This window comes from Antennarius striatus, chromosome 8 (genome assembly GCF_040054535.1).
Source record: "Antennarius striatus isolate MH-2024 chromosome 8, ASM4005453v1, whole genome shotgun sequence".
NCBI lineage: Eukaryota > Metazoa > Chordata > Actinopteri > Lophiiformes > Antennariidae > Antennarius > Antennarius striatus.
Window position 1 is genome coordinate 2,156,443 of NC_090783.1, and position 27,675 is coordinate 2,184,117.

The 27,675-nt window shown below is 44.2% G+C and overlaps 4 protein-coding genes across 10 annotated transcripts; 2 read left to right on the forward strand and 2 right to left on the reverse strand.

Moving 5' to 3' along the window:
- The first annotated feature begins 1,420 nt into the window (after positions 1–1,420).
- On the forward strand, positions 1,421–6,828 carry ears2 (glutamyl-tRNA synthetase 2, mitochondrial). Its single transcript, XM_068320642.1, has 11 exons — positions 1,421–1,712; positions 1,813–1,968; positions 2,062–2,251; positions 2,337–2,487; positions 2,643–2,964; positions 3,089–3,197; positions 3,331–3,484; positions 3,767–3,897; positions 3,992–4,127; positions 4,977–5,898; positions 6,701–6,828. Exons 1-10 carry the CDS (start codon positions 1,571–1,573, stop codon positions 5,052–5,054), a joined length of 1,569 nt encoding a protein of 522 aa, XP_068176743.1. The 5' UTR covers positions 1,421–1,570; the 3' UTR covers positions 5,055–5,898; positions 6,701–6,828.
- LOC137599663 (ADP-ribosylation factor-binding protein GGA1-like) lies at positions 6,711–12,688 on the forward strand. The gene is made up of 14 exons (XM_068320641.1): positions 6,711–6,849; positions 7,191–7,266; positions 7,719–7,817; positions 8,093–8,216; positions 8,419–8,519; positions 8,612–8,692; positions 8,789–8,926; positions 9,484–9,679; positions 9,771–9,988; positions 10,065–10,177; positions 10,463–10,617; positions 10,692–10,861; positions 10,958–11,068; positions 11,323–12,688. The coding sequence occupies exons 3-14, from the start codon at positions 7,734–7,736 to the stop codon at positions 11,455–11,457; spliced, it is 1,626 nt and encodes a 541-aa protein (XP_068176742.1). The 5' UTR covers positions 6,711–6,849; positions 7,191–7,266; positions 7,719–7,733; the 3' UTR covers positions 11,458–12,688.
- A 1,171-nt stretch (positions 12,689–13,859) lies between these two features.
- On the reverse strand, positions 13,860–20,490 carry LOC137599662 (3',5'-cyclic-AMP phosphodiesterase 4C-like). 2 transcript variants are annotated; one of them, XM_068320640.1, is made up of 16 exons: positions 20,384–20,490; positions 19,449–19,583; positions 19,239–19,366; positions 18,971–19,153; positions 18,851–18,890; positions 18,614–18,684; positions 18,361–18,523; positions 18,092–18,185; positions 17,848–18,005; positions 17,605–17,703; positions 17,340–17,504; positions 16,949–17,048; positions 16,708–16,862; positions 16,416–16,538; positions 16,137–16,319; positions 13,860–15,166 (listed from the first exon to the last, which is right to left on the reverse strand). In XM_068320640.1, exons 1-16 carry the CDS (start codon positions 20,423–20,425, stop codon positions 14,261–14,263), a joined length of 2,745 nt encoding a protein of 914 aa, XP_068176741.1. In that variant the 5' UTR covers positions 20,426–20,490; the 3' UTR covers positions 13,860–14,260. The 2 variants fall into 2 exon arrangements, with proteins under 2 accessions (XP_068176741.1, XP_068176740.1); XM_068320639.1 differs by having other exon boundaries at positions 16,137–16,538.
- A 3,194-nt stretch (positions 20,491–23,684) lies between these two features.
- cdc37 (cell division cycle 37 homolog (S. cerevisiae)) lies at positions 23,685–26,759 on the reverse strand. Of its 6 annotated transcripts, XR_011036843.1 has the most exons (9): positions 26,494–26,759; positions 25,500–25,796; positions 25,322–25,421; positions 25,110–25,225; positions 24,914–25,036; positions 24,644–24,826; positions 24,489–24,560; positions 23,931–24,384; positions 23,685–23,786 (listed from the first exon to the last, which is right to left on the reverse strand). XR_011036843.1 is itself a non-coding variant. In XM_068320643.1 (8 exons), the coding sequence occupies exons 1-8, from the start codon at positions 26,608–26,610 to the stop codon at positions 24,286–24,288; spliced, it is 1,107 nt and encodes a 368-aa protein (XP_068176744.1). In that variant the 5' UTR covers positions 26,611–26,759; the 3' UTR covers positions 23,815–24,285. The 6 variants fall into 6 exon arrangements, 5 of the variants coding, with proteins under 5 accessions (XP_068176744.1, XP_068176745.1, XP_068176747.1 ...); XM_068320643.1 differs by lacking the exon at positions 23,685–23,786 and having other exon boundaries at positions 23,815–24,384; XM_068320644.1 differs by lacking the exon at positions 23,685–23,786 and having other exon boundaries at positions 23,815–24,384; positions 26,338–26,659.
- Positions 26,760–27,675: the final 916 nt, after the last annotated feature.

Sequence of the window (27,675 nt, forward strand, 5' to 3'; positions counted from 1 at the left end):
GTTTGATTTGATTTGTGTTCATCATTATTTCTAAATGGCAAAGATGATATTCTGACTCTCTTGATATAAGAAGCTATATTGCGGTTGACTTTACAGGTCAATCCCAGATTACTGAATGCACAATTACAATTAAACCTATAGGTTTACATTAGGTGCTTATTTTGATTTTTAAACAACTTCTCTGTGAAAGTCAAACCAAGTTTATACCATACATATACTCTGACCTAATCCAGGATTATCAGTCAATTTGCTTTTATACCGAAAACTTTAAATAATAGTTGAGATTTCCAAAAAGATGTTGTGAACTATAAATATCTGCTGTGAGAACTGAGAGCCCACATCCGTCATGCATCAGTGAGTGGACATACAAAGACACGTGAACTGTGACATACACACCTAACTATCAAGTTAAACTGGTTTGTGAGGTCGGAAGTCAGGAAATAATGTGAAATAAGTGACAAGGACAGTGATTCATTTTGTGTTTCCGTTTACTTTTATGTGCCAATACAGCACTGACAAGCTGTGATCCCCCGCCCTTCGCCCATAAATCCGCTGGGATAGGCTCCAGCAACCCCCGTGACCCACAAAAGATGAAGAAACAGGAAAGAAGCTGAATAAATAATTTACCTCCAGAATTAAGAAAGTATCCGTCTATCTATATATTGAATGAATGAATGAATGATGGCAGGCTCAATTTGATGACGGCAGACTCAATTTTAAACATTATTTGATGAACAAGAGGTTTAAATTCCAGCAGACATAAAAGCACCATTAACTTGTTTTATGTTGATTCTAAGATTGTCACCTCTTTTTAAAACATGCCCTACCAGCTATAAATTATTATGATAGTAAATTCTATTAATATAGTTTAGGTATTACAACATTCAGAGAGTTGAGAGAGAGAGAAAAAGAGTTGGAGAAATGGAAAAAGTGGAAAGTAGACACAGTCAACCTGGTTGGAAAGCATGTTAAAAATAATGGAAAAGCTTGTAGATGTCCCTAATATAACAGCCAAGAAGGTCCAATAAAGTCTGGATATCTGGGAAAGATTGAATAGAAACTGAATTGTTGTTATTTACGGGTCAGACCGCAAAGATTTGCTGTGAATATTTCATGAGAAATCTGCAATTCTGATGTAGACCAGGAGATGGCGGTAGTGTGATTAAAAACTGTTTGCAACGCGCAGAAAAAGAAAAAAAATACGAAAAATATAAGAAAAAGAAAAAATAAGGGGAAAAAATAAGACGAATATTATTCTTATTTTAATGAATTAGACTAATGATTTTTTTTAAATAATTCAAGACGAACACGGTGATACTGTACTGTGTTTGACTTTGAGAAGTTTCAACTTCCGGTTTCGTGTCGCCGAAGAAGAACGTTTCCTCCAATCAAACGCAGTTAGACAGTCACGTGACGGACACATTCAAACTGCACATTTTGTGGAGGATGTCATGTTGATGTCTGAGGAAATTCACTTCTATTAACCACAGTGTAACTATACAAAGCTAGCTAGGCTAGGCTAGGCTAGGCTAGGCTAGGCTAGGCTAGGCTCCAGCGGAACGTCCTCCCGATGCTGTTAGCCCGGAGGAGTTGTCGGTGTCTGACAGCGGTGACACCGGGACGGGCCGAACTCCAGCTGAAGGCGGCTGTGATCAGATGCTGCTCCACCGTTCAGGGTGAAGTCCGGGTCCGGTTTGCACCCAGTCCGACAGGTCAGCTTGTGATAAATTGTCTTTTTGTGCAAAATGCATGGAAAGATTCGCTTGATTTTGCTTAACCCAGTCATCTGATTTCCTGTTAAAATATCTGCAGGTTTTTTGCACCTCGGAGGACTCAGGACTGCTCTCTACAATTACATCTTTGCCAAAAAGTATGGAGGGTCGTTCATCCTGCGGCTGGAGGACACTGATCGGACCAGGCTGGTTCCAGGAGCTGCAGAGTCCATTGAGGACATGCTGGAGTGGGCCGGTAAGAAATTAGAACATCAGAAGACTATCAGTCCACAATCTAACATGGTAATGGTTTAATGTATGTTCTACTGAAGCTCAACTTCTCCTCCAGGTGTCCCTCCTGACGAGAGCCCACGTCGAGGCGGTCCCGTGGGGCCCTACCTGCAGTCCCAGAGGCTGGACCTCTACCATCAGACTGCCCAGCAGCTCATGGACGCGGGTCATGCCTACTACTGTTTCTGCAGCTCTCAGAGACTGGAACTGCTCAAGAAGGAGGCCTTAAGGACCGGACAGACTCCCAGGTGGATGATGGCGTGAATGCAAGCTTCTAACGCTCACAGAGACGGAATCGGAATCGGCTTTAGCCGCGTCTCCCTTTCTCTGCAGGTATGATAACAGATGTCGTCACCTGCAGGCTGAGCAGGTCCAGGAGAAGCTGGCTCAGGGAATCCCACACGCCGTCAGGTTCCGTCTGGAGTCGGGAGTGGAGCCTTTGCAGGATCTGGTGTTTGGATGGACTCATCATGATGTGGCCAAGGTCAGAGTTATAGTTCAGTGGGGTCAGACTTTACGGATGGGGACTATCAAATCTTCTTTCTCATCAGATCATATCTGATTTTTATGCCTTTTTTGTGATAAGAAGAAAAGTCTGAAGTTGATTTTACTTTTCCCTTCCCCGTCCTCTTTTCTTAGGTGGAGGGGGACCCTGTGGTGATAAAAGCAGACGGTTTCCCCACCTACCACCTGGCTAACATAGTGGACGATCATTACATGAGGATCAGCCACGTGCTGCGGGGATCCGAATGGCTCATCTCCACCTCTAAACATCTCCTCATGTATCGTGCTCTTGGATGGACGCCGCCCACCTTTGGGCATCTTCCGCTTCTGATGAACAAAGACGGCAGTAAGCTTTCTAAACGACAGGGGGACCTCTTTATTCAAAGCTTAAAGAGAGACGGCGTCCTACCTGAGGCGCTGCTGGACATCACGACCAACTGTGGCTCTGGATTCATCAGTGAGTGGTGGGGGGAATAAAGCCATGCGATGTGATGAGATTACGTTTAGACTTATTTGATAAATCTAAACGTGAAATGAAGAGAACAGTTGCATGTTTTTAAGTTACTTCTGTTGCTCTACAGCCAATCGTATTGGACGGAAGATAGACGAACTGATCTCTGAGTTTGATCCGTCAAAGATCATAAATCATTCTGCTCTGCTAGACATGGAAAAACTACCAGAGTTTAACAGGTGAGTCCAGATTCTGTGTCTTAGTCCGTCCTAGCATTGCAATATTTCTTAATGGCCTCAGTAAAGTCTGTTCTTTGTAAATCGAGTGAAATATCCTCACTCTTATGTTGGACATGTGTCTTGATTTTGGCAGGATTCACCTACAGCACCACATCGAGGATGAGGAAAAGTGTTGTTTGCTGATAAAAAAGCTGCAGGAACAGCTCCAGCAGGTCTACATAGCTGAGATCCAGGATAAAGAAGTTCTACAAGAGGACTACATCAGGCGGGTGCTGCATCTACGTAAGGTAACCTCGTTTATACGCATGCACAAAGTATTATCATATTTTCTTACTGTATGTTACATATTTTTAAACAAATGAGGAAAATGTAAACGCTAAAAGTGAGAAACAGTTTTCTTTTTCAGTTCCTGCTGCTATTCTTATAAATAACAATCAGACTGTGGCCCTAAGGATGTCTTAAATCACATAGCAATAATTATATCAAATATTCCTGTACCACAGCTGTCAGGCTGCTTTCATTTGATTTGATTTCATTTGATTTGAAACGGTTCTCTTTATTCCCGCCAGCGTCACATATCATTTCTTAAAGATCTTCTCAGTCCTGCTTACGCCTACCTGTGGGTGCGTCCTTCCCTCTCCAGCCAGCAGGTGGCAGCACTCACCACAGAACCCCAGCATATTGCCTCACTGGTGCTAAAGTGTGTATTATTATTATGACAAAGCGTGTTTGTGTCAGAATTTGATCCATACTAGTTTAACAGGATGGTGGTTCTACGTGTTTGTGCTTTATAGATTAATATCCGAGCGAGGCGAGGAGCTGACAGTGGATTCACTAAGTCAGGATCTGAAGACTCTGGCTAAACAGGCTAAATCCACCAAATACAGAGAGGTGATGAAGCTGCTGCGCCTGGCTCTCAGCGGTCTGCAGGTAACTGATGATGTCACGCGGGGTTTGTTTTTGAACTGAAATACAATCACATTGCACTCAGAGACATTCTGCACGAGGAATTTACAAATCAAACAAAGATTTGTTTGCTTTTCTGAGCCGTACGTTTTGCTGTGATTCCGTTTGGTTTTATTTCAGAACACCAGAAATGAAAAATGAAAAACAGAACATGTTTAACAAATGTCATGTTCTCTGATAAATTTGGTGTAAATGGAGTAGAAAAAAAAAAAAAAAGTCAGGCACAATGATGCCACCAAAAACTGACCCGTCTGACAAAGAAAGGAAAAAAACTTTTGATTCAAAGAAAAATTTACATAAATGCGTGAATGAATGAGAATTTGGAAAGTTTTCAACTTCTCCCGACTCGGCGTGCAAAATTATGCACATTTTAAGGGAGTCTAGGGATTTTCCAGCTCCTGCTTCAGTAGTGAAATCAGACGTCTGTTGCTAATTTTTCTAATTTACCTTCAGGTAAATGAAACAGAAATAAAACACTGTAATCCAGAAATGTAAGACCAGATCAGCTGATGCAATAATATTTAGCTTTATTTCCCAAAAAATGACTTCTCACTGGACTTCTGCATGTGTTTCTTTTTTTTTTTATCCTGCCTGCTTGATGACTCAACTCAAACTCTAAAATAGCATTGCATAAATAAGACTAATGACTAAACTGCAGAACTCCTGCGATGAGTCACGCACCACAATAACCCAGCAGACCCTTAGAGAGGATGTGCAGTGATGAAGTTGACTTTTGGTTGCTGTTTTCAGAGCTCCACTATCTGATTTGATTGCATTAATTCATTGACCTTTGACCCTCTGTTTTCTGAGCAGCAAGGGCCCAGTGTAGTTGAGATGATGGTGTCTTTGGGAGCTGCAGAGATCAGCCATCGATTACAGAAACTGCTCTGAAACTACCAGACTGCCTGATGGGACCTGATGCTGACAAGCTGCTGCCAGTATTGAATTTTTAGGATTGTTTTGTGTAAGAGATAAAAACCAGTCTGATTCATAAAGGAATGTGGCCCTTTACCTACATCTGTGAAACAAGCGTGACCTGACTGGGAATTTGAACTCTCCGTCGAATGACCAACAACCTGCAAGAAAAACCTGAAATCATGAACAATAAATCATTTTTCATTGTGCAATTTTTGCAGATTCAATCAAATAAGCACTGATTCCACTGATTTAGGGAGCAGAGGTAGACCTAGCAAAATAACACTGCATAGCATTGAGTTCTGATTATAATTTAGTGATATCTCACGAACATGAACAGCATGGAGTCCAAGTTAAACATCGATCCACTCATGAAACATTTATCCAGTGGTGGAAAATAACCTGCAGTGCTATGATGCCTTAATGCAATGAAAATACATCTAGAAGCAATTAATTTCCTTGAGTTATTTTTTTAATATTTAAAAATAAATAAATGTAGAGGTAATGTGCACATCCAATTAAAATTGGAGAACTTTCTAGTGGGTTTACTTTCCGTCAGCTGTGGGATGTTTTGAACAATGATTTCATCCACTTTCCACTGTGATGCGTTCACTGATAGGCGGAGGGCGTGGGACAAACTGGCGTGTCAGGAGTGTGTCTGGGCGTGATTGTCACATGTCGGCTGCAGGCAGTAGAGTGACATCCCTCCCACCCCCCCCAAAAAAAGACGTACACTGACCAGCGACCGAACATCTGCAGACGGGGAGACGGACGGCAATGGCGACCGGTAACAACCAGGCGACTTTGGAGTTATTGCTCAGTAAGTACGCGGTGAATCCGGACACGTTGAATGTTTGTTGTCTTGCTGTTAGCTAAACATTAACGTAACGACAGCGAACGTTACCCCACATCTGCTGTGTCGTCTCGTGCCGACATTTAAACGTTTTAGCGGTTTTATTTTATTAATTATTATTTTTAATTTTTTTCCCCCCATTTATTTCAACTTTGTTTTTCTGTAGTTTATTTTTTTAAAAAGTTTTGAAACTACACAAAGTCTCTGGAACCGGAAGTTGGTTAGAGCGTGCGTGCGCCCGTGAGTCGAGAGCTCGATCGTAGCCGTGCGCGTGCACGGTGGAGGACACTGTAATCAACGGTGTTACGTATGTACTTAAATAACCTGAAATACCCTGAAAATATATCTGAAATAAGCACAATTTTTTTTTTAAAATATGAAAAAAAACACGATAGTTATTTGCTGTGTGAATTACATTAAAATTACATAACTGGAAAGATAATAAAGTTTAAGATATAAAAAAAAGTCATGGGGAATTACTCTAAAAACAATATTTTAATCTGGGAAATTACGAGATATACCTTTAGGGTAAATTAGATGTAGTTATTTCATTGCTAAACCAAGTTTGGATCAATAAAATTGTTAATATTGTAATTCATTGTAAAACACTAAAACAATCGTACAATTATTACTTGTTGCATGTATGAATAAATTCAACAAGGCTTTTTCATATATCGAGTACTTATTTGCGCAGCCTTACAAGTACTTGTTGTTCAAGATAAATAGTGTTTAACATCATTTTTTATTTTCACTTCCTCTTTGAATTCAGTTATTTGTATGTCTGGAGTAATATTAATTATTTTGCACCCGTTCCTTTGCTGGACCCGTCCCAGACCAGGCCACAGACCCAGACAACCAGGAGGACAGATGGGACTGCATCGACGGCTTCTCCCAGCTGGTGAACCAGGAGGCCGACGGGTGAGATGAAACATTTGAACCTCATCCAGCGCCCGGACACAATCGTGTGGATTTTCAGATCGTCTCCAGTCGACGCTTCTAGATCTTACTTCTAAGGCCGTTGTGGAATTTGAGTAACCTTTGCTTCACACACATGGCTTCCCAGTTACACCATCAACGCGTGAGCGAGGAGGAACTCAGCAGCATCTGTTCCCCTTTGACCTTTTGCAGTGTTTTACGGTTCTACATGTCATGCAATGAAAAGTGTAAACCCAGCGTGACCTGGCTTTTGTTTTCATCCAATCCTAGTTGATCTAACGTTCATCTCTCAGGCATTTGAAATCCAAGCTTCCTGTTTTCAGCCCGCAGGTCGCCATTCGCCTCCTGTCCCATAAAATCCAGTCGCCGCAGGAGAAAGTGTCCCTCCAGGCCTTCACTGTAAGAAAAGATGCTCTTTATCTGCGCACATTTCACACCTCATCACATGATATGTGTTTTATGGACTGTTAAACACACCATGTAAATGCATGGATCATCACTTTATATAAATGTCTTTGTTTGAACCCTGGGGGAGGGTGATCCTTGGAATATCCGTGCATGAACTTCATCATATGGCTGAAGTAGAATAAAAAAAAAAAATCTTTGAATGTGTTTGATTCTGCTGACGCCACACGGTCTGCATCCATTCATCAAAGGGGGGAAGCGTGGCGTTTCACAAGGAAACTGGGTGTCACATGACCTGCACGTGGTTAACCAACACGCCAACATGCTTCTCTCTTCCAGCATGAGAGCAATTTTTTTTTTTCTTTCATTTTCATTTGATGGAAGAAATTATAGTAATTGTTGTTGTTTTTTTTGTGTGTGTGTTTTTATTTTTTATTCCCTTCCAGGTTCTTGAGGCGTGTATGTGCAACTGTGGGAAAAGGTTCCACGGCGAAGCCGCCAAGTTTCGTTTTCTCAATGAGCTCATCAAACTCTTATCGCCAAAGGTGAGTCAAAGCAGGAATAAATGTTTCTACGTGAGCGACGCGTCACGTCTGGAATATGTGAATCATAATTTATAGAAACGTCAGACTCTGGGGAAGGAAATGACAACAGAGACAACCAGGTGAATGCTGGGTCGAACAACCTTCGTTTAATCATCACCAGCCCATGATTTAGTAAAATAATTTTATTAATTGTGTATTAAAGTGAAGTAAATCAAATTGTTGGTTCCTTGTTGTTCTTTTCATTGTAACTGAACCGATGCATCCTTTCCGAGCAGCACAGGGGCTCCTGGACCCCCCAGAGGGTTAAAGACAGGGTGACGGAGGTCCTCTACGGGTGGACCCTGTGGCACAAGGATGATGATAAGATTCAGGAAGCTTACCGCATGCTGAAGAAACAAGGTAAACAAACAAACAAACAAACAAACACGTACCCGAGACATTTGGTGCACACAGACTTTTGCAGATGGAATTTATTAATCCCTGCGAGGGAGATGATAATAAAGAGTTTTACGAGTACATAATTAGAAGTGTATAAAATAGAAATAAAAACAGAATTGGAAAAAAAATAAGTGAAGTTTTTTTCTCCCACTTTTTATTTCAGGTATCGTGAAAAAAGACCCCAAACTGCCGACCCCAGTAATAATGACACCTCCGCCTCAGAGAACCACACAATCTGTTTTTGACCAGGAGGACAAGGCCAAGGTATGTGTGTGTGCACGCGTGTGTGTGTGTGTGTGTGTGTGTGTGTTTAATGGGACATCTAATGGACCATATATCTCATTCTGCATCATCAGCAATTAGCCAAACTGTTGAAAAGCACCCACCCTGAAGACCTGGAAACGGCCAACAGGCTTATTAAAAGCACCATCAGAGAGGTGAGGTGGCGATCGTCACCTTCACACCGCAGGCTTTTGTAGTGCTGCTATTTTTAATCCTGCGTGTGTGTGTGGGTGTGTGTGTGATTGTTGTAGGAGCAGGAAAAGGCAGATAAAGTGGCGAAGCGTGAATCGACTCTGAAGGAGGTGGAGAGCAGCACCAAACAGCTCAGAGAGCTGCTGGACCGGAAATCCGTCTCTGGAACCTCAGTGGACCTGAGCGACGAGGGGAAGGTGCATTTTCATTCCTCTATATAAAATATATAAAATATAAAACTTCATTGTGTGATATTATCACTGTTTCTCAAACAAAATTACAGCATTATCCTTAAAATCTTATTATTAATATTATTATCATTTTTATTTCATAAATGTTTAACTTAACGTGGGCCTAATGCTAATATATATTTCAACTGATGAATGAATGAATGAATGAATAAATGAATGAGTTGAGTTTTTATACCGCCATCTTGTGGCGAGTCTCTGTCACTACAATCACAAACAGCAAACGTGAGATGTATTAAAAATAATATATTTTTATTTTGTTTTTCATTTTATATTTTAATATATTATATTAAAAAGATGTGAGTTATATTAAAAAAGATGTAAATATACTTAGTTGCATTCATTCCTTTTATTCCACTTGGACTGTATTTGAGCCTCACGCTTCATTTCAATAACATTTTCTTTATGAATATACTTTTTTTCCACAAAATTATAGATTAAATTGTCAAGTTTAATACAATATTGTGACATTTTGGACCCAACAATTTTTTTTAAACCCTCTGCAGACCCTGTTCCAGCACTGCGACAGGCTGAGGCCGACTCTCTTCCGCCTCGCCAGCGACACGATGGACGACGACGCCGCTCTGGCGCGCGTCTTGGCGGTGAACGACGAGCTGACGCTGACGGTGAACGCCTACAAAGATCGAGTGGGGAGGAGGGAAAGGAGCAGAAGTGGGGAGAAAATGGAGGATAAAAATACTGGTGAGCTTTCTTCTGCGGAGCCCTCACCCCGTGGAACGCCCTGAGCTGCTTGTCTGCTGGTATTCAATCCGCTTTCTTCCTCTTCCTTCAGTTCCAAAGAGCCCCAGAGAGATTAAAAGCTACCACCTCATCGACCTCTCAGCGCTGGACTCTCCTCCATCTTCATCATCTTCGTCTTCGCCCATGTTCTCCTCTGTTCTGGAAGGAGACCAGGACTTTAATGATTCAGGTGTCGTTACAGAGGTGGAGAACCTGGTTTCCAAACGGACCCAGAACACCTCCAGGTCGTATTCTGAAGATCTGCTGCAGGTGAGGCTGGGATGGGAAGCTGGAAGATGGTTTTAGTGCTGAAGAGTATTGATCACATCGGTGCTTTTCCCATCAGCTTAATGGACTGGATTGGACGGAGAACGCTGAGCAGAACGGAGGGAGAGACTTTGTGCTGAGAGGTCGAGGATGTGGGGGGAGCGGGACGACATCCAACGGGACAGACAGCTGGTAGGGACGGAGAAAAGAACCGAGGCATCGGGTTGAAACGTGAAGATTTAACGGGTTTTAAATGGTTAAAATGGGCCGTTTTTAATTTTCTCTTCTTCTAAAAGAAGAAAGAATGAATGTACCTGGTGTTCACTTTGACTTTTAAAATTCAGAAATCCTTTTTTTTTTTGTGTTTATCTACATAACAAATATGTGACCTTTTTTAAAAAAATAAGTTTCTGCATTAAAAATCTATTTAATGCGTTCATATGTTCAGATTAAATATTGGAGTCGTTCCTCCATCAGGCCTCAGAATCATCTGTTTGCAGCGATGGGGTCACCGTCTAAATCACAGAAACACGTCAGTCAAGTGTTGAAGCCTCCTGGGAATCTGGAGCATAGCTCTAATCTCCCACAGTCCCTGAACGCCATCTTTGTCCCGATGGAAACCATCAAACCCAGTGAGTAGTTTGTAGATACAGCCGGGTTCCCCGGTGCTTCCCCACCATCCAGACTCCTCTTCTTCTATTCGTAGGCCATCTGGAGCCGGTCACTCTGTTTGATCAGGGCGGGGTCCGGATCTCCCTCCATTTTGCCAAAGACCCCCCACCGGGCCACCCGGGCGTGGCCGTGGTCGTCATCTCCACTGTGAACACTTCTGCCCTCCCCGTGAGAGATTTCATGTTTCAAGCCGCCGTTCCAAAGGTAACCAACTAGACGCGAACGCTGAGGAAGCTCAGTTTTCCTACTTTTTCCCTGCACGTGAAAGCACCATTGTCATGGCGTTCCCCCCTCCTGTAGTCCATGCATGTGAAGCTCCAGCCCGCCTCCGCGACGCACCTACCTCCTTACAACCCTCTGCTGCCCCCACCGGCCATCTCCCAGGTCGTCCTGCTGGCCAATCCTCAGAGGGTGAGTCCGGAGATGTCGTAATGACGTCGTCCTGTTTGCATCACCGTCGCCCGTAGCAACGGCACACAAATGGATTCATTTCGTTTTAATTGATTACGCGTGATTCCGTCTTCAGCGGAAAAGACATGTTTAACTTAATTAAAAGAAGCAAAAGCGCCATGAGTCCTCGTGACGCAGACGCCCACAGAGACGGCATTCATTTTTCATTTGTCTCTACAGAATCGTTTGTCTTGATATTTTCCATTCCTTCCTAGAAAAAGCTGCGTCTGCGCTGCCGGTTGGCTCTGACACACGGAGACCAGCGGCTGAATGAGACCAGAGAGATGGACGACCTGCCCGACTGGATCCGTTTGACAGATCTGGAATCGGGGGCGCAGGAAGGGAAATGAACTGGGTGAGGAGGAAACCTCAACAACGGAGTTTAGGAAAACTCAGGAAGCCTGCAGCACGAGGTAGAAGAACAGATGAAGATCAGTTTTTAAAAGTCTTTAAGAGTTTTATAACATCATAAGAAATTATGTCAGATTTATAGGTGAACTCCTTCAGTGTTACAGATTGCTGTCTGCCTCCTGCGTGTTGTTAACAGTACGGTCTCTCTGACGCGTATCTGGTGACATGGCTGCATAAAAATGTGTATTTATGTGTTATTTGTGTTTTTTTGTGTTTTTTTTTTACATTTAAAATTTCCAGACTGCCTTAAGAAGAAAGAGACTTTCCAATGAAAGAATCATTAGCTTGATATTTATTCCTCTTTCTCCCACGACACATCCAAGATGGCATCGGAAGAAAAGGAAATAGTGTTTGATTTAGTTTTAAAACACTGAAAATATTGTATGATTTATTAAAAAAAAAATTCTTTAGTCACATGTTCATGTGACTAAAGAATTGAATGAAATAAAACCAGCTGAATCATTGCTGTTTTTCAATTTTATTCATTTTTTTCAATAACTTTGTTATCCTGTATTGTCGGTGCTCTTATTGTGAAAAACCAGTTTTTGTCTTAGTTTTGTGAAAACCTGGTTGTTACGGCTAAAAGTGGCCTTTTTGGAGTAAAAGTGTTTATTTATTTGTTGTTTGTTGTTTGTTTTTACAATGGCGACTTTTGCTTCCACTCAATACATAATGAAGTTTAATCTCTCAAACAGGAAGTGGTTTTCTCCACAATGACAACCTTCTCTTCCTCCAAATGCATAACTCTTAAACTGTTGACCTGATTCATGTGTTTTTCATCATTTTTAACATGTTTGCTGGAGTTAAATATGACAGTTTTAAATCAGGGACGTCATAGAATCAGGAAATATTTTTCATTTTTTTACATCCACATCAGTGTTTCTTGATCTGTTCCCTTTTTTTGCAGAACTAGACTTCCTGACAACTTAATTTTTTTTTTTTTTTGCTTGTCTGCCTGTTATCCACAAAACAGTCGTCAATAAATACGATCGCAATCTGCATCTTAACAAGTCCCCAGACTATTGTTTTTATTTTGTCAGCTAACTAACAGTAATATGATGGTATTTCCAGGTTCTGTTAAAACGGTCACAGCCGATTTCTTGACAGTTTGCGGCTTTCAGATTTGGACGAGAAAAGATTTCAATGATCAAAAAACTTATGTGTGAATTTCTAAAATTTGAAATACCGCAGCTCCTTTTAGCAAAGTTTCAGAGGTGCTAAAAAACAATATTAAATAATAATAAAAATTCCATCAAATTCACAATCAAGATCTAATTAAAGGCGTAAAAGACCAAGAACCAGATTCTGTTGACCCACCATATGAAAAACATTTGACTGCATTACTTTTTCCCGTATTTAGTAAAAAATGTTATTTCTAATAATACTGAAATAGATTCTTTGAAGAATTTTTGATGTTTTTTTAGATGAATCCATCCATAAATATCTATAATTATAAAATAGTGATAATTCCATTCATCTACAAATCACTTATAGATGAATGCAAGCTTAGCTGCATTCATTCCTTTTATTCCACTTGGACTGTTAAAATTACAAATATTACTTTTAAGAAGCATCAAATGTTGACTCAGATGGCTCAAAAAGTTATTGTTTCTATTGATTAGACATTGATTATTTCACACAGAAGGAAAATGACTGTAAAACACCAATAAAACACGGCTTTACTATGAACTGTATCACGGTGGAGTCAGCCTTTCTGTTTCTAGCAGAAACACCAACGCATCAACTTCCTCCATCATATTTATTATATGACATCAGCAGATTAAAATACGTGTTTATTATGTACATATATGCAACAGGGGGCGATAGATAAAGTGCCAAATACCAGTTTTACAAAAACAAAAACAGGTTGTTGTTGTTGTTGTTGTTTTTTTGTGGAAGACCATCACACCCGTTAGCCTGATCCCACAATGCATTGCTTCTTGGACAAACAGCGTCGGTGGGGAGAGGGAGGAAGGCCGAACTGTTCGCTGCTGGTTGTGGGACAGCTTTGGGATGGAAATTACCCGGGATTCAAACTCACAGTCTGGGGGGGGGGGGAGTCTGGGGGGGACGAATACGGAACGTTTAAAGTTTGTCAAACAGGAACCGACTGCAGACGCGGATAAACGGGTCGGTCTTCTGACCACAAAACGCTCCATGGAAACACAAATCCAGCATCGTTTTGCTTTAAGGTTTTTGACGTGAGGAGGGAGGAAGAACGTTTCCTCCGGGGGGGGGGGGGGGGGTCCAGCATCCTGTTCACCACAGAAGAGTTTTTGCAGTAAATATAAGACATCAGACGACACTTTGTTTTCTCTTTTCTGACAGACGGAGTTCGGATAACGGCGGAATCTTCATCGTAAAAGAGACGGACAGTGATGATGATGATGATGATGATGATGATGATGATGATGGGTAGCACTTATTTGCAGGTACGCATATTAGAGTTTCAGGAGCTACAAAAGATCAATAAAACAGAACCCCCCCCACTCCCCCATCCCACACACACACACACACACACACACACACACACACACACACACTTTTATTGCCCCCGAGGTTATTTCCCACGGCAGTGATGGATGTAGAGATATTCGGCGATGAAGACTCGGGTCTGTCCAGGAAGGAAGGAGTGTGCTGCCATGATCAGGTCACATGACCAGGTCACATGACCGGCGTTCAGAAGGGCGTCCTACAATCTGGATCCTCCTTCCTTGCTGACCAGTTTGTTTTTACTCCTGGCTAACTTTCCTCTTCCTCTCCTGCTTCTTCCTCCTCGTCTCCATCCTCCATCTTCTCCTCCGTCTCCTCCTCCTCTTCTTTCTCCTCCATCTCTTCCTCTTCTTTCTCCTCCATCTCCTCCTCCTCTTCTTTCTCCTCCATCTCCTCCTCTTCTTTCTCCTCCATCTTCTCCTCTTCTTTCTCCTCCATCTCCTCCTCTTCTTTCTCCTCCATCTCCTCCTCCTCTTCTTTCTCCTCCGTCTCCTCCTCCTCCTCTTCCACATGTTCCTCCACTTCTGCCTGCTCGTTTTCCGTTTCTCCCTCCCCCTCTTCGTTCTCCACAGTTTCCTCCCCTTCTTCCTCATTTCCTGCTACTTCCTCTTCATCTTTTTCGCCTGCTTCTTCCTCAATTTTCTCCTCCTCCTCTTTAGCCTCCTCATCCTCCTCTTCTTCTCGTTCCTCCTCCTCTTCGTTCTCCCTAATCTCCTCCTCTTCTGCTTCATCCGTCCGCCCGATTTCTTCTGCTTGTTCCTCCTCCTCTTTTATCTCATTTTCCTCCTCTTTTCCCTCTACATCCTCTTCCTCATCTTCCTCTCTGACCCCGTTGTGCTCTCTGTTGTGGTTCTCCTCGTCCTCCTTCTCGTTGCTCTCCTCCTCATCCTGCCCCGGATCTCCGCCGACGGCGTTGCTGCTCCTCAGGCGGACGTGGTTGTGGTTGTTGTGTTCCAGGTCCTCCAGCGTGAGTTCAAACTGGAAGCGGTCGTGCTGCAGGTGTCTGTCCGGGGGGGGCGAGGGCGACTGGGGCATGGTGTTCAGGTACCACTCCCTGTTCTCCTCCAGCGTGTCCAGCAGCTCCTGAGCGTCGGGGTGAACCAGGTCGGCCCACGTCTCCCACAGCGGGTGGACGATGTAGTCGATGAAGCCCACCTGAGGAAGACGGAACAAGAAATCAAAAATGAGTCGTTTCTGTACAATTACAATTATTACTAATTCAAGATGTTAGCATTTGAAAGAATATAGTTCGCTGTACGGATCAGGAGCTTTATGCTGAGAAAAGAGTAGAATCGCTGACACGTTTAATTCTTTAAATCCCAAGCCATGAAATAATTGCATTTTTTTTTTTTAGATTTTTGGAAAATCAGGTCTAATGGAACCTTCTGACAAATGTTTAAAAAAAAATTTAAAAATTAGTTAATGCAACATATGTAATGTATATAATATATATATTATTATACATATATATAATATATGTATATGTATAATTATGTATAATTATGGCTAAATCCAGAATTTTTTTGCACATGGAAAATCCAGATGTGTGTGTCTGATTGTTTACATCAGGTTTTTCTGGAAAAAAATAAAAGTAAAAATTCATGATGTAGATCACATGAGTCGAAATCAAGGCCCGGGGGCCAAATGTGGCCCACCACATCACTTCACGTGGCCCGCGAGGTCAAAAGTGTGCTTTGACCAAAAACTACATTTCCCACAATGCAGTAGTTCAGCCCATTTTAACTCTGACAAAAACGTGAACAAAGTTAACGTCCTAACTTGTGTCTGATGTTATTTTTCTTTATTGATTGATAGTTTGATCCTTGATTGATGGAGTTCTGTGGGTTTAATAACCTGATAAATTAAGAGGATTTATGTTAGAACAGAGAAACAAACAGTTTTTTTCTGTCTAACTGTAATGTTTGTAACTTGAATAAGTAATAAATTCAGAGTTATTTAACATTAAGCAGTAGTTACATCTATTTTACATTACATTGAGTTACATTTCTTAGTTACATCTGGCCCTCTGAGGACAGACGTGAGGCTGATGCGGCCCTCGGTGAAAAATCCTGTAAGGCTGAGTGGACTAAATGTGGTGCGTTTGTCTCTAAAGGGTTAAAGTCACCTGACTCTTCTCCACCGAGGCGGTGTGTTTGTCACACATGGCGCTGATCTCCATCCCTCGCTCGCGCTCCTTGTCGCCCTGCCGGAAGAACTCCTCCATGATCCTCTCCGTCCACTGCTGGTACAGCGGCAGCGGCTTGGTGGGATTGCTCAGGTCCGCGCAGTGCACCATGTTCCTGAGCACCTGCACACACACACACACACACACACACACACACACACAGAGTGAGGGTAACAGATGGCGTTCACGCTGCTCGCTGCCCCCCCCCACCCACCTTACCTGTATCCGTTCTGTGTAGTGATCCAGCAGCAGCACGCCGGAGCTGGTCACCTTCTTGGTCTCCACCATGGTCTTCAGGTCAGCCAGGAGGGTCATGTGTTTGGACATGTCTGTCGCCAACACCTGCAACCGACCAATGGGAGGCCTTTTAAGACGACCACTAAATGCGAAGCGTTTCTGTGAAGCCTTTTTTCGGGTTTAATCCAGGTTTTAATCCAACTCGGGGTTCAGATGACGCCACAGAGCCTGACAGCATCCGTGTGGTGATGGGGATGAAGGACGACCTCCTCACCATGTCGATGACCAGCTTGCGGAGGCTCTGTCGCTGTCTCTTGGTGAGGTTCTGGAAGATGTCGCAGTTCTCCTGGTGCAGGAGCTTGAAGCCCACGGCGAGGTGATGGTTCTCCAGGACCGACTCGTCGTTGTACATCAGGGCCAGCTCCGAGTCTGGGAAACACCAGGACAGGTCGTACCTATATGCATGTGTGTGTGTGTGTGTGTGTGTGTGTGTGTGTGTGTGTGTGTGCGCTCACTGGTGTTGATGAGGAACTGATTGGAAACACCGGGGTGGTCTACGTCGTGGATCGCTGCAGCAAACAGAGCGGCGAGGATCTCCAGGTCGGAGAAGACGGCCTGGAAGTGTCAAAAAAAAAAAAAGAAATATTCAAACCTTCCAGAAACTGTTTCCAATTTTAATATTTCCAATTGGAATATTAAAGATACGGCAAAATGATTTTTAAATTTCAATGCAACATTATCAAAATAATCAGAGACATAAGAATTAGAGGGAAAGAAATTAAGAAAATAACAAAAATCAGCAACAATATTCATGTTTTTTTTGTATGCAAGCTATTAATTATACGTCAATAATGATTTTGAGGATCGATAGGGAATATAATATGAAGTTAAAGATATTAAAGTTACATCGAGAGCTGGTGTGGAGAGGAGCACGTGTGTGGACTGGGTGACATCCGCGGCGTGGAGGCTGTTGTGGTATGCTACGTTTCCATGGTAATGATCCTCCAGGGTCATCACGTAGGTGACGAAGGTGTCGACTGGGATACGGAAGGTCTTCAGCAGTTCGCGCTCCTGACGGAGGAGGAAGAGGACAGGAGTCAAGAACTTTCCTGAAGGAGACGGCGCCTCAAACGCCCACGGCGCCTCAAACGCCCACGCCGCCTCGGTTTACCTGGAAGATGGCGTACATGATGCAGCTGAGAGGTCTGTTGTTGGAGAATTCTGCTACTCTGAAGATGTTGAAACTCCACGTGTTCAGATCTTCCAGCTCCTGTCAGACAGAAACGCAAAAAATAAAAACATCAGCTGGTGGTGAGACGCGGAGGAATCGTCTTCTCGCCATTTTCCTGCTGATGTTAGCATTTAGCTCGCGTTAATGATTTTAATCCAAGTTTGAATAAAATAAAAGGGAGACCTTGGCGAGCTCGTCCTCCTGGTCGGTGTTGACGCCGAAGCGAGGCATGGAGGTGCTGGACAGGCTGGAGCTGTGGGACAGTTTCCTCACGCCGCTGATGTGACTCATGGGTTTGTCTTTCAGGGTGGGGGACGGGATTTCCACCTCGTTCTGCTTATCTACGGATCGGTGGGACGAACACAAAAAAGCTTTTAATATCATCTTTTAATTTTCCAGTTTGGTGAAAGACGGTGACCCTGCTCACCCATGAAGGTGCTGGAGATGTATTCCGACACCTGGTTACCGGAGCGACTCATCTCCGAGAGGTGAGACAGCTCCCTGTTCAGCATCCTCTTAAACTTGGGGGGGGGACGGGGGGGGGCGAGACACACAAATAATCAGGAGTCTGTCATAAAAACGACCTCAGATGTGTGATTTTCTTGCAGCTTTTTTTAATTTTAAACTGAATTAAAATCCCTTAAAAAGCGACATCGCTTCCATTCGGAGCCTCAAACGACCCCCCCCCCCCCTTACCTTGTTGGAGGCCATCTCACTGACAGACCGGTGGGTCTGGATGGTCTCCAGCTGGTCCAGACACCAGTCCAGCTCCTCCAGCGTGTCCAGGGCCAGCTGCTGGTACTGCTGGTCCGACAGCGACGCCCGGGGGCTGACGCACACCCCACCCATAGGAGACCTCCTGAGGACGCAAAGACCAGTCAGACCAGCCAGGAAACCTCCTCAGACCATCAGGTTTTTGATTTTTATGCGGCAGGGAGGCGGGGCTGACTTGATGGTCGGCGTGGAGACGTTGGCGAGGATGGTGAAGTTGCTCCGGACCGATCGCAGACTTGCCAGAACCTGAATAACCAAAAATGTTATCTCAGTATGCAGAATAAACCCAGATGATTGGACTTGTAAACATTTCCTAAAAGCTAAAAACAACAACAACAACAACAACAAAAAACTATCATGTGGAACCAGAAACGTTTCAAATTCTAGTTTTTTTCCATCGTGGGGAACTCACTTGTGCAAAAGGCGTGACGATGAAGTCCTCCGCCGTGTGCCTGAGAGACAAAAATGGAGGGAAAAGTCACAACATGTCCATCCTCTCCTCAGCCTTTCCCTCTTTCTTCCCGTGTCTCACCCTTCGCTGGCGAGGGACGAGTTCCGCGACACCGTCTTGGGCGACATGTCGTAGTCGGAGTCGGAGCGGTAGAGGAAGGACTCCCTCCTCTGGCCCTGGGGGAAGGTCGGGTGCAGGGTGAGGCCCGGGCTCTGCAGGCCCAGCGGGGTGTGACCCGGCGACACGCCATTCTCCGTTTCGTAACTGGGAGGCGGAAAAGTTTGAAGGTCAGAGAGGTCGAGCGCTCAGACATCCCCGGCGGCGAGGGCCGGAAGCGGAGGGGGCCAACCTGTCTGCGTCCGCTTGCGTGATGGAGATGCGAGGCGGGATACGGAGGGGAAGCGTCGTCGGGCGGGACACGTTGTTCAGGATCTCCGGCGAGCGGGTGCGGTCTCGTGGGCGGAGCCAACAGGGTACCTGGGGCGGGGCGAATCGATGAAACCCGTCACCTGCTGCCATGCATTTAAAACGTCTAACAAAGTGAAACTCCTCCCGTTACCTGGAGACTGGAGGAGAGCCTTCTGCTCCGCCCTCTGCGTAGCTCCGCCCCCAGCGTCGCCCCAGACGTATAAGATCGGCTGTAGCGAGATGACTCCGCCTTCTCCCCAGCACCTGTTATATGCGTGTCGTTACCCTGTGAGACGACGCCGAGGGAAAACAGAGACACACACACACACACACACACACGCACACACACACACACACACACACACACACACACACACACACACACACACACACACACACACACACACACACGCTTTCTGAAGGATTAAAACTCACTTTTTTCTGTCAATCAAAATCCTGCAATAACAAATAATCATCGGATTCTGATGAGCGGACAAAACTTTGCACATTTGCACGAGTGTGTGTGTGTGTGTGTGTGTGTGTGTGTGTGTGTGTGTGTGTGTGTGTGTGTGTGTGTGTGTGTCTGGGATAAGGCCTCTACAGACGGAGCTCTTAGAGGCTGATCTGCACTGCAGTACCTTAGCAACAAAACACTAGGGGAATGGCAGCAGTTGCTAGGCAACAGAGCCGTGTTGCCTCCATGCAGCTTTTTGATGTCGTCCAGACCCAGATGTGGAGCGATGCTGACACACACACACACACACACACACACACACACATAAAGTACGACATACAGACGTGCAATCGATAAAAGAGCGCCTGAATAATGTATCCCATCATGCATTTCACTGACGACATTTAGCTTTAAAGGAAAAATAGCTCATTTGCATACAGGCTGAAGTAGAGGAGGATGGGGAGGAGACAGACCGACCGCTGCCGAGACTTCCAAAAGCAGCCATGGTTGTGTTAAAGCCAAAAGAATTGTATGTCAGACACACACACACACACACACACACACACACACACACACACACACACACACACACACACACACACACACACGCACACACACACACTCCTTCTCACCTCTTCTCCAGTCACAGACACCACACTGCGGCTCTTCTTCATTCTTATTGGCTCGTTCTGGGCCCCAGGGCGGAGCGTTCCCGAACCCAGGCAGCAGAGCAGGTGGAGAGCCAGGACCGGAGAGGTCAAAGGTCACTGCAAGGTCAATCCGGGGTCAGGCCGGGTCACAACCGGCCCCCATTGGAGCTGACTCAGCCAGCCAACCTCGCAGCCACACCTCAGACTTCAGTCGGCTGGAACCGGGCGTCCAAGCTGTCGCCCGACGCTACGGGTGCATTTACTCGCCCCACGGAGGCTCCCGGGTCGGGGGCGAGCCGGGTGACCTTTGCTTCGGTCTGTCGTCTGTTCACGGGACAAACAGTGGTGGGAATAAAAATAAAATCCTCACTCCATTTTAATGAAAGCTACAAGTTTCTGTGACGGAAGAACGGCGGTTGCATTCGGTCCAGCTTTGGCCCGAGCGGCCAATGGGAGGCCCCGATCCGAGTTCATGATGTCACTGCCGAGGAGAATCTTTTCCCAGGATTTCTAAACTCCAACTTGGAGTACTGTTTGCATAACATTTCCCATTTGTAAACCTGATCCCACATGAATGAAGTTTTTCCGTCAATCGATAATCCAGATCCAGTCAGTTCTCGTCTCCCCCAGGTGTCAGATCTGTGTCACTGACGGCTCAGATCATCGTCTGATTGGTCAACCGGACCCAAATTCTGCATGAGGTTGGAAATACAAATAAAATATTCAAATCCAGTTTTCAAAATTCCAGGAGTAATCCACTCTTGAATCTTCGTCCTCGGATCGCCTGAGAGAAACAGAAATAAAGAGTTAGAGCAAGGGAATAAAAAAAACTGTCCGCTACTGATGTCTTTTTGTGTGTGTGCGTGTGTGTGTGTGTGTGTTCTGATTCATCTTTCCTCCTTTTGGAACTCAGTGTCCTTTTCTTATTTAATTCATTCATTTGATGCGTCTTGGAGTGGATGATAAAAAAAACAAAACCCCAGAAAACAAAAACATCAGCATTCCTTCAGTAAAAAAAAAATCCACCAGCCTGTGGATGAATATTTCTTGGGAATACAATAGATTTGTTTTCCACTATGCAAAGTGTGTGAATCAAGACAAGGATGATAAATCAAGGATTTAATGAGTCATATCCGACCAATCAAGAGGGCAAACCCCCCCCCCAAAACTAAATAGTTTGCCAGCCGTGGCATTGCAGGATCTGCAACTCCAGCGGGGGCTAATTCTGAGCAGATACCGCAACAGCAGCGCTCCGTGATGTTATATAATTACTCCTGTCGGTCCAACATGACCTAATTCCGTCGGATAGGACGGATCCGGTTGTGTCTGAGCTCAAACAGGAGGAGAAATTTATTTTATTTGACATGGGGGTCATCAGGAACACACCCACTCCATTAAAAATCACACACACACCCGAGTCTGGGGGGAGTTAAACTGGGTTGAATGGAGAAAACAATACATGCATAGTGACACAGTGACATATATTTAAATATATAAACAGATTTATACATCTAGAACCCCCTCCGGTCCGGATGGGGCTGCTTTTTTGGAAAAAAAAAAACCCCCAAATGCATCAAAACGCAGCGCATTTATCAGCAAACAGAAAAAGACGCACAAAGACTGGGCGCACATGAGGACAGCCCCGCCGTTACGCACGGCACGAGTACGCGTGTGACACACACACACACACACACACACACACACACACACACACACACACACACACACACACACACACACACACATGCACTCACAGTCATGCTGCAGCATGTAAGGATGCAAAAACACACTCACCTTGATTTGCCTCAAGATCAAACGGGCTGGGCCCCCCACCCCCCCTCCATCCATCCATGCGCGTCCTTCCTCCTTCTGTCTTCACTCCGTCTCTCCGCAGACGCGCGGTGTGTCACCACGTTACAAAAAATAAAAAAATAAAAACCTCCTGGCATCTCCATGAATATCCACAGCTTCACCGGCCCTCCCTCCCTCCCTGTCTCTCTCTCTCTCTCTCTCTCTCTCTCTCTCTCTCTCTCTCTCTCTCCTCTCTCTCCCCCTGCCACAGTGGTCTCCCCACAGCCACCCCCACCTCCACCGCCACCACCTCCTCCTCATCCATCCTCCGCGGAGAAGCCCATCTCCCCTCCCCACGCAGACGCAACGTTAATCCCACAGCCTGCGCTCCTCCTCCTCCTTCTCCTCCTCTTCCTCTCTCCATCGGTACCCCAGCATTTTTCTTTCTCCTCCTCTCATCAGCATCCGATGTTTCTCCTCGGTTTTGAGGAGTCGGGTGTCTCCATTACGCACTGATTTGGAACGCAAGAGACAAATAAAAAACAAAACAAAACACTCACAATAGGGAAGCTTCCTGTCCCCCCATCTCTCCTCCTGCGCCCCCGTGTCCTTACAGACACTCAAGGGCATGCAGCAGAAAAATAAATACACCTTCTATGTATTTTATTTAACACACGTATTGATGCTGCAGAGCGGAGAGCGGAGATATTTGTGCTGAATTGGTTTATGATTTTATTCCAATGATGAAGAATCCACCAGATATTGATCTTTTTTTTTAAATTTAATTTTAAATAAATTTTTTTTTGATTATTTATAATGTTTATTTTCTCAAGTTCCTTGATCAGAAAGCAGGAAATCTGTTTGTTTGTACTGATAAGAGGGAACACTGTCCCCCATCAGGAATGAAGATGTGATATGTAGTGGACACTCTGAGGTGTATTCAAGTGCAGCACTTGAGTAAATGTACTCCATCACTGAATGTCAGACAAGTAGAGGCAGGAAATCCACACTAAGTGGACAATTTTTTGGACATTTCTGCCTTTAAAATCTGCTTTGGCTCAACTGGAGCAGCAGTGGTGCAAAAAAAAAAAAAAGCAACCAGTGATGATCAGGACTGACATTCTGAATCAGGACCTGACTGCTGGAATTATGACACAAATACAGAAATAAACACAGCCAAGCAGTTGGTTTTTTTTTTTGCATGAGCTGTGGACCCTCCCCTCGGCTTTTACAGGCATTATCAAGATTTGATTTCTGCCCCCGGGGCCTGCGCTGATTGTTTCCTATTTACAAAAGTGACTGCACAAAGAAGATTTGCCTCAAAAAACCTGCACAGACCAGTAAATCACAGCCGCAGATTAATTATAAAGGAGGGAAAGAGGCAGAAATTAATTATGGGAGTGGGGGAGGGATGGAGGGAGAGGGGGGGGAGTCAGGACAACACAAAATAAAGACACACAACCTCATCAGGAAGTGATAAATAAAATGTATTTATTGACTCCAGGTTTAGCAACTTGAGGTTTAATATCATAACTTTCAGCTTAATCAATAAATCAATCACAGTTTACTAAACTAATCACTTTAAACACATTTGCTAATATAGAATATCAATTAAACCCTAATTTGACTTTATAAATCCTGATATTTATGCTACTAAAGTCTCATAAATCTGAGTAAAACTAAACTTCTTATCATCTGACAATCACACACACACACACACACACACACACACACACACACACACACACACACACACACACACACACACACACACACACACACTTCCTGTGAAGTCGGCTTTGCCCTTCCTGTTTCCTGTTCCGACACAACGAGGACGCGGCAACAGGAAACGCTTTACGTTTGAAGACACAACATAACATTTAAATAGATTTCTGCAGTGTGTGTGTTCTACATAAATGTTCATCACAGCACACACACACCAGTTTGTTCAGGAGTCAACTGAAGCTTCATCGATAACACTTGATATTGATTCCAAATCCTCCTGTGGACTGATTTCCCATCAGTCAGTGACGTATGGATCACTTTACTTCATACAAGCTAAGCCGATCAGAAACATCATCTTCCCAGATTCTTTACTCTTCTTCCTCATCCTCCTCTTCTTCCTCGCCCTCTTCTGACTCGGGGACCCACAGGCCGGAGTCGATGCACCTCCTCAGGTGGAACTTTCCTTCCTGCAGACAGAAAGGCAGCCACTGATGAGCCACTTCCTGTCGGCGGCGACGCATCACTTCCTTTTCCTCTCTTTAACGGAGCGAGGGGATGGTTTCACTCTCACCTCTGGCTCCAGTTTGCTCACGGCGTCCTGCAGCATCTCAACGTTCTTCTCATCAAAGCTCTTCTGCATTTCCTATCAACCGAAACATATTGATGAGACGAGGCGAGCGTATCGATCTGATCACCACCAGAAGGAAACTAGTGGGTTTTTTTAACCTTTGGTAGAGATTGGTAAACCTCCACTGGGTCCAACCCCCCCGGACCCAGCCTCCTCTGCCTCTCCTCTTCCTCCATCTCCTCCGCAGCGCTCTCTAGACGGATCTGAGCGCAGCTGCGGATTCGATCCTTCAGCAGTTCCAGCTCGTGGTCGAAGGCGTCTTGGTACGGCTTGTCTGCATTCTGAAGGAAACATCAGCATTAATAACACAACACACACATGAACGCATCATCAGCGACCCAGGAGGGAAAGTTCTTGTGAACACAGACTTTGATTTTGGAGAAGAATTGCCTGAAGCAGCCTCTCGGGTCCACATGGAGCGTCCGAGCCAAGTCCAGGATGAACTGCATGACGATGGCCTGGTGGGCGACCTGCTCCATCAGCGCGTGTTTCTGCAGACGTACGCACGCCCGTCAGAACGACTTCCTCTAGATCACGCAAACACGCTTTTAACGCCACACCCACCTCATCCATCTCAAAGTCGATAGAGATGCTGACCAGACAGTTGGCTGTCTCCTCACACACCAGGTGTGGACTGTCGGACAGGTACTTCTGACTGTCATCCCAACGCCGCAGCAAACCTGGAGCACAAAAAAGAAAAAGCGTTCGCAGTAGCGGCGCGTTAAGTTCCACAAGTCGGGTTTCCAGGTGTGGAGAATGATAACACTAGAGCCTACCAAAGTGTTTGATCTGCTCTGAGTGCGTCTCCACAAAGGTCTCACGTTTCTCCACCTTCTCCGTCTCCTCCTGCGTTTCAGGCTCGACGTTGAAGACGCTCTAGAAAACAAGATAAGAAAATAAAATCGGGATGCTAATGACGGGAATCACGTCATGAGACGGAGATTCTCACGGCACCTTGCTGAAACCTTCTCTGCTGATGGTATCCACATTCCACGGCAGCTTCTTCTCCTCTCGCCGGTGTTCCTCCATCATTTTTTCAAACGCCTTCTCGTCCTTCTTCAGTTTTGTCACCTCGGCCTGGACTTTCTCCAGCTCGGCTTCTCTCGCCTCATCCGCCTCCCCCTCTGTCTTCACTCCTTCCACGTACTCTAACCGACCCTGGGCTTCCTCCAGGAGCCTCTTGCATTCTGCCAAGCTGTTCTCCAGGTCCTCTCCTCTCTGCTGAAATTCAGCCATTCTCTCCAACCGGGCCTGTTGGACCAGAAAAGACAAATGTGTTTAAAGTTTAAAGTGATGGGAGGCGAGGAGGGAATGGATGCTGCAGAGTGAATGGAGGCTACAACTTACTTTTCACTTAACAAGTCATGTGACTGCCAGGCATCAGCTAATCTCATTAGCAAGGGAATCAGACTCATGGTGATATTTACACCCTTATCTCAGACATTCTCAAATTCACCAGTAAAATTGGATAGAAAAATAAGTAAATAATAAATAAAAAAATACAGTATATATATATATATATATATATATATATATATATATATATATATATATATATATATATTTTTTTTTTTTTTTTTTTTTTTTAAATATTTAGAGCTACAAAAAACGTGTCATAAAATATTTCAAAGTCTACTACAGTATTAGCTTTTAACCGCATCTTATTTGAAGGGGTAATAAAATACGACAGGAGGCAGATCTGAGTAAAGCGACGTCAGCGTGGTGACGTCACAGTCCGACTGAGGCCAAGCTGCAATAACTTAAACCCTGTAGGTGTTCTTAAGTGTTTTACCAATAAAGTTTTTCTTGCTACCTCCATTAGCGGCTCAGAATCTGCCGGGTCACCTGTCGTCCATGTCTGGCCCGGCTCCTCCGGTACTACGTCACCGCTACGGGTGGAACTACCGCAGACACGACACTCCGCTAACCGCTACGCGCCGCCGCTGACCCGGTGTCTCATTCTGAACAGGCTCGGCGTGTCGACGTTCGGGTGCGTCACGTCTTCATCGTCGGACACATAGATGTGGTCCCAGACGCTGTAGTCGATGCCCGCTCCGGTGCTCATCTCCCGGCTCTCTCTGGACGCAGTTTTCCGGTTCGGGTTGTGGTTCGAATCGGGTGAGACGCGACACCGACAAGACGACGGTAGACAGGGCGGAAGTAGATCGATTCTCAATCCGCTTAGCGAAGAGGCGCAGGCACGAGCGCTTCAAAACAAATGACGTCATCAAAAAGCGCGGGCATTGACGTTTATTTAATGATTTGTTTATGTTTCTATAACAACCAAATGACAAACCCGAACTATTATTTTCAAATTTAAAACAAAAGAATAGTGTAAATAATATATTTTCAAAACTTCTAATTCTGCAATGATCTTGAATTTTGTTGAAAGATTTCTGAATCGACCTGGTATAGATTATAGATTAGATTATAGATTAGTTGAATTAGTTAATTTAGTAATAAATAACACTAAATTCAATTTTAAAATGCAACTCTTGGTTAGATCAAACATTTTTTCCATTTGTTGGGTCATATTGGGCCAATTTTTGTATCCGATTTCTTTGTCAGCAATCTAGAGTGGAATTAAAATCTTGTGTACATCTGTTGAGCTATCTAAGAAATGCATTGTGCATATTAGATTTAAATTTTTATGTTTACTAGATTATGTTAGTTATTATATTTTAAAATGGAAGAAAATATACACACTGATATAGATCAATATCCCAAGAAAACAAATGAAAACCACATAAAAGTTTTTCAACTTGTACCAACAAAGACGTACATGACCAAAACATATTCAGTGTGATTTCACTATAATATAGAATTTATTTCACACAGAATAGGCTGAACTATTTAGCCTGTATTGTGTAGTTTTCTTAGAAGTTAGTATAAAGAGAAAACATTATATATAATTTTTTTTAACACCATGTCTGTATTTATCCTAAACACTTTGTGTCTGGTAAAATCTGTATAAATCAAATGTTGTTCAGCAAAGTGGTGTTTTGATACCATCACTATAACATATAATCAAGGGCGTTGGAATGAGTTTTAAAATGGAGGGGGTGCACATATCAGAAACTTCACAGATCCGTAAAAAGTTCAAGTAGAAACATGTCATAAATAAACTACA

Excerpts from the sequence above, each read along its gene's own strand:
- ears2 (XM_068320642.1), top strand. The coding sequence starts at position 1,571 with ATGCTGTTAGCCCGGAGGAGTTGTCGGTGTCTGACAGCGGTGACACCG. Across the intron at positions 1,969-2,061 it reads GGACATGCTGGAGTGGGCCG|GTGTCCCTCCTGACGAGAGC; the intron begins GTAAGAAATTAG and ends CTTCTCCTCCAG. Across the intron at positions 3,198-3,330 it reads AAACTACCAGAGTTTAACAG|GATTCACCTACAGCACCACA; the intron begins GTGAGTCCAGAT and ends TGATTTTGGCAG.
- LOC137599663 (XM_068320641.1), top strand. The coding sequence starts at position 7,734 with ATGTGCAACTGTGGGAAAAGGTTCCACGGCGAAGCCGCCAAGTTTCGT. Across the intron at positions 7,818-8,092 it reads TCAAACTCTTATCGCCAAAG|CACAGGGGCTCCTGGACCCC; the intron begins GTGAGTCAAAGC and ends CTTTCCGAGCAG. Across the intron at positions 8,927-9,483 it reads ACCTGAGCGACGAGGGGAAG|ACCCTGTTCCAGCACTGCGA; the intron begins GTGCATTTTCAT and ends AACCCTCTGCAG.
- LOC137599662 (XM_068320639.1), bottom strand. The coding sequence starts at position 20,425 with ATGAAGAAGAGCCGCAGTGTGGTGTCTGTGACTGGAGAAGAG. Across the intron at positions 18,186-18,360 it reads GTGAGATGGCCTCCAACAAG|TTTAAGAGGATGCTGAACAG; the intron begins GTAAGGGGGGGG and ends CCCCCCCCCAAG. Across the intron at positions 18,006-18,091 it reads CATCTCCAGCACCTTCATGG|ATAAGCAGAACGAGGTGGAA; the intron begins GTGAGCAGGGTC and ends ACCGATCCGTAG.
- cdc37 (XM_068320643.1), bottom strand. The coding sequence starts at position 26,610 with ATGAGCACCGGAGCGGGCATCGACTACAGCGTCTGGGACCACATCTAT. Across the intron at positions 25,797-26,493 it reads TGTTCAGAATGAGACACCGG|GCCCGGTTGGAGAGAATGGC; the intron begins GTCAGCGGCGGC and ends CTGGTCCAACAG. Across the intron at positions 24,827-24,913 it reads AATTCTTCTCCAAAATCAAA|AATGCAGACAAGCCGTACCA; the intron begins GTCTGTGTTCAC and ends TGTTTCCTTCAG.